Raw genomic sequence first — 4,024 nt, forward strand, 5'->3', positions numbered from 1 at the left:
TGGAGTACGAGTCGTCCACAAGGGAACAACTTCAATGTTATCTGTCAACTAAACTAGTAATGATGACATTATATCCCTGCTAGAAGTTATCAGCATGGAGCTAGTGGGGGCCAATGTTGATGCTGAATTGATATGTGATTCACAGTTTGATGATTAAAACTGAATGGGAGAGAGTCAAACCACCCTGTGTGTACAATGGCTCACCCTGACATTATTATGAATAAACCTTGAATCAATTCTCTGGTCTATGATGCCTGGTTCGGCTTCAAAATGATGAAATAATGAGTTGGCTTGCGGAGTCAAACAGAGTGTTATTCAATAAAGAATGATGCAAACTTTAATCCATATTTAAGTACGCATTAGATAATCCTTGATAGCGGATCCAAACGGAGGTGTATGAAGCCCATGGGAGGCATCAGATAGCTGTCTCATCGCTTTGTAGCAGAAAAACAGCACATAAGTAAAGGGGGGGTTGATGTATCTTTGCATCTCTTATATCCTGTTTTTTTCAGGTTAAATGTCAACAGAGTAATCTTTGCTCAAAGGTTGAAGTCGATCGGGAGAGACTGGTAAATACACCTCCTGAGGGGGAGCACAACATGGGTTGCTTCATTTCAGTGGTGTGTATTTGTTCTGCTTTTAAAAGGTTAATATTAAAGATAAATACTGGCACAGATTTAATCTGACATATCAAAGGCTTAGACGGGTCTATGAAGAGAATTTCAATTTTAAAACCCACACTTTTAAGGACAGTAGACTGCATTACTTTCTTTATTAATGCAATAATTGAAGCTGCTCATGAAAGACTACCACAGATGAATAGAAATATCCACTTTCTTCTTTTTTATGTGCCACATATTGAAGGCACACATAGTACATCACATGATAATGCAGTAATACATTCATAATATAAATACATTCGGTCTTTCTTTTTTGTCTATTTTACCCAACAGTCAACAAAATATATATTTTTTCAGTCACGTGTGCAAATTGCCTTTGTGTTGCGACATTTCAAAGCGAGCTACTCGTTCACAGAAGGCATTTCATAGTGGCCTTGTATGCGTCAGCGCAAACATCAGTAGCCTAAGCAGACTCGTTGGTCTTTGATCTCCTGAAAAGATCTTGAGGTCATTTTTAACCTCTAACCTTTAACACATAATACCTTTTTTGTTTTTGTGCACATAAAAACTTGTAAGCCTTACTGCGATCATTTCCGATTTGATTATCAAAACAATACAAATAATTAGATCCTTTTTACTTTCTCTTTCTTTCTTCTCTCCTTTCCTAAACTTTCATTGCTGAACAAACCGCTGTCCTTCATCACATGTGCCTCATCTGATAAATATATACATATTTTAACGTATCTTATAAAGATGAATGACATTCCTGATTTGCTTGTGAAGATAATAAAAAATAAAGATTCTGACAGATTTCAAGCAACACACATATATTAATCTTACAAACAGCCTGTCACACGTTTTTTGTCAAGGTTAAATTGCACTTTTTGAATGGTACTACACGTACAAAATACAAAAGCAAAAGAAAAAATCAGCTTTAAGGAGAAGCATGGCAAGGCAGGTTCCTATCTACAACATGTCGTACACCTACCTCTCCCACTGCCTGACTCTTTTCTAAACCCCAGGCAGCTGACAGACTTGCTGCCATGAATCAAACAAAGCCCGGTTCAGTTTCCCCCCCAGGCGATCAGAACAAAAGCACCACTAACCCAGAACCACTTCACACCTCAAACCGATTTCAAACCAATCCCAAAGTTTCATTTCTGTAGCAGCAGATTCAATCCCCCCAACACCCTGTTCGACCACGTCTCCTGTGGCGCACACAATCTCCCTCTTGTCTCACAAGCACAGGTGGGACAGGCCGTAGCAGCAGCAGCAGATCTCCTTGAAGGTCTTCCTCATCTCCTGGCTGCGGAAGGCGTAGATGATGGGGTCTATGACGGAGTTGCACATGATGAGGATGAGGTACATGGGGAACTGGGACATGAAGCAGGTGCAGTAGGGGTTCCTTGGGCAGGAGATCATGAGGACGAGGTGCAGGAAGAAGGGCGCCCAGCACACCACAAACACCCCGAGCAGGATGGTGAGCGTGATGGCGCCCTTCATGTTGGCGCGCTGGTGAATGGGCGCGTTGCCGGGCAACGCCGCGATGCGCTTCATGTGCAGCCTCGCCAGCAGGAACATGTGCACGTAGAGCGAGGCCATCAGCACCAGCATGGTGAGGAACATGGTGATGAGGCAGATGAGTACCGTGGTGCTCTCCGAGTAGACGATGAAGAGGACGCCCGAGCCCGTGCAGCACGCCCAGATGCCGGCGATCACCAGCATGGCCCGCCGCACGGTCACGATGTTGTGGTAGCGCAGTGCGTAGAAGATGGTGATGTAGCGGTCCACGGCGATGGCCAGCAGGCTGCAGATGGAGGCCAGCAGCGAGCTGCAGATCAGCGAGTCAAACACGTTGTCCATGCTCTTGATGAGCGTGACGGGGATGGGCAGGCTGCCGCTGTTGATCAGCGAGATGACGATGGTCTCCGAGGCGTTGGACACGCTCACCAGCATGTCGGCCACGGCCAGGCTGCAGATGAAGAAGTACATGGGCGAGTGGAGGTTCTTGTTCTTCGCGATGGCGGCGATCACCAGGATGTTCTCCAACAGGCTGATGATGCCCAGCGTGAGGAAGACCTCGGGGGAGATCAGGAGCTGCTTGTAGCACCCCGACGCGGAGGGGTCCTCCTTGGCGTCCGGGGGTACGTCCGGTTGGGTCGTCGGAGCCGCGGCCCCCCGGCTGGCGTTGGAGTGGTAAGCCTGGATGAGCCCATAGAGCTGAGTGGCGTTCATAGTGTGGAGCGGGCGGTCTTTGACGTTGGCCGCTGTTAGTCCATCCCTCTTCAGTCCTCGCCGCTGCTTCCCCCGTCGTGGGAACGCGTGGTGCGAGTCATCAGCGGCAGAGGCAGAAACGAGGGAGGGAGGGAGGGAGGGAGGGAGGGAGGGAGGGAGGGAGGGGGAAAAGCGGTCCGTCGCCTTCTTTGATCCACAGCTGATCAGTTCGGTCGGAAAAAGCCACGCATTGTCTCCCAAGGTCTTCTGATCCCCGGTCTGTCAAGTGATGTGTCGCCGCACCCAGACCCCCCTCCCTATCGACAGCCCCCTGCCCGCCTCGCTGCCCCCCACTCAGGTGTGGGAAGGGAATGAGCTTTGAAGGAGTTGACTGTTGGAACACGCACGAGGGAGGACGAGAGAAAAGAAAGAAAACGATATAGCAGCAGGTTGAATCTAAAGGGAGAGACAGCGGGAGGGAGAGACAGCGTGAGGGAGAGACAGCGGGAGGGAGAGACAGCGGGAGGGAGAGACAGCGGGAGAGAGAGAAAGACACAGCAGAGAACAGTTTGTAGGCAGGTCTGGTAATCAAGGTTTCTACGGCTTGCCTTCGCCTCTCTTCACTATTATACTGTTAAACACACACACACACACACACACACACACACACACACACACACACACACACACACACACACACACACACACACACACACACACACACACACACACACACACACACACACACACACACACACGCACAAGCCGAGGACGTTCCCTCTGCCGTACCGTCCAATCAGATCACAGATGTAGTGGAAGGAGGGGGGATATTACCGAACGGGTGAGTCAAGAATGAATGGCAAAGCCACACTACAGAATGTTACAATAAAAACCTGATATAGTGATAAACAATAATCTTATGAGATTATGCAGATGCACTTTTCTTTCTTTACTAATATTTTCTCATAGAATTACAGCTGCATAACCTGAAAAGTGTTATTATACCTTAAGTTATAACAATTGTATTTATAAAATGTTATGATAATTAGCATTTTGGGCATTTTTGTACCGATACGTTTCATATGAATGGGAACATTTAAGACTAGTTTTTTTCACAACAAATGGTTATTTTTCACCTACAGCAGGGGGCGGCAACCTTAAACACTCAAAGAGCCATTTGGACCCGTTTC

At 47.4% G+C, this 4,024-nt stretch overlaps 1 protein-coding gene across 1 annotated transcript; it reads right to left on the reverse strand.

Moving 5' to 3' along the window:
- Positions 1–755: 755 nt before the first annotated feature.
- Positions 756–3,797, reverse strand: mc4r (melanocortin 4 receptor). The gene has a single exon (XM_060045157.1). It carries the CDS (start codon positions 2,853–2,855, stop codon positions 1,857–1,859), a length of 999 nt encoding a protein of 332 aa, XP_059901140.1. The 5' UTR covers positions 2,856–3,797; the 3' UTR covers positions 756–1,856.
- Positions 3,798–4,024: the final 227 nt, after the last annotated feature.

Source organism: Gadus macrocephalus, chromosome 23, assembly GCF_031168955.1.
Source record: "Gadus macrocephalus chromosome 23, ASM3116895v1".
Classification (NCBI taxonomy): Eukaryota; Metazoa; Chordata; class Actinopteri; order Gadiformes; family Gadidae; genus Gadus; species Gadus macrocephalus.

Excerpts from the sequence above, each read along its gene's own strand:
- mc4r (XM_060045157.1), bottom strand. The coding sequence starts at position 2,855 with ATGAACGCCACTCAGCTCTATGGGCTCATCCAGGCTTACCACTCCAAC.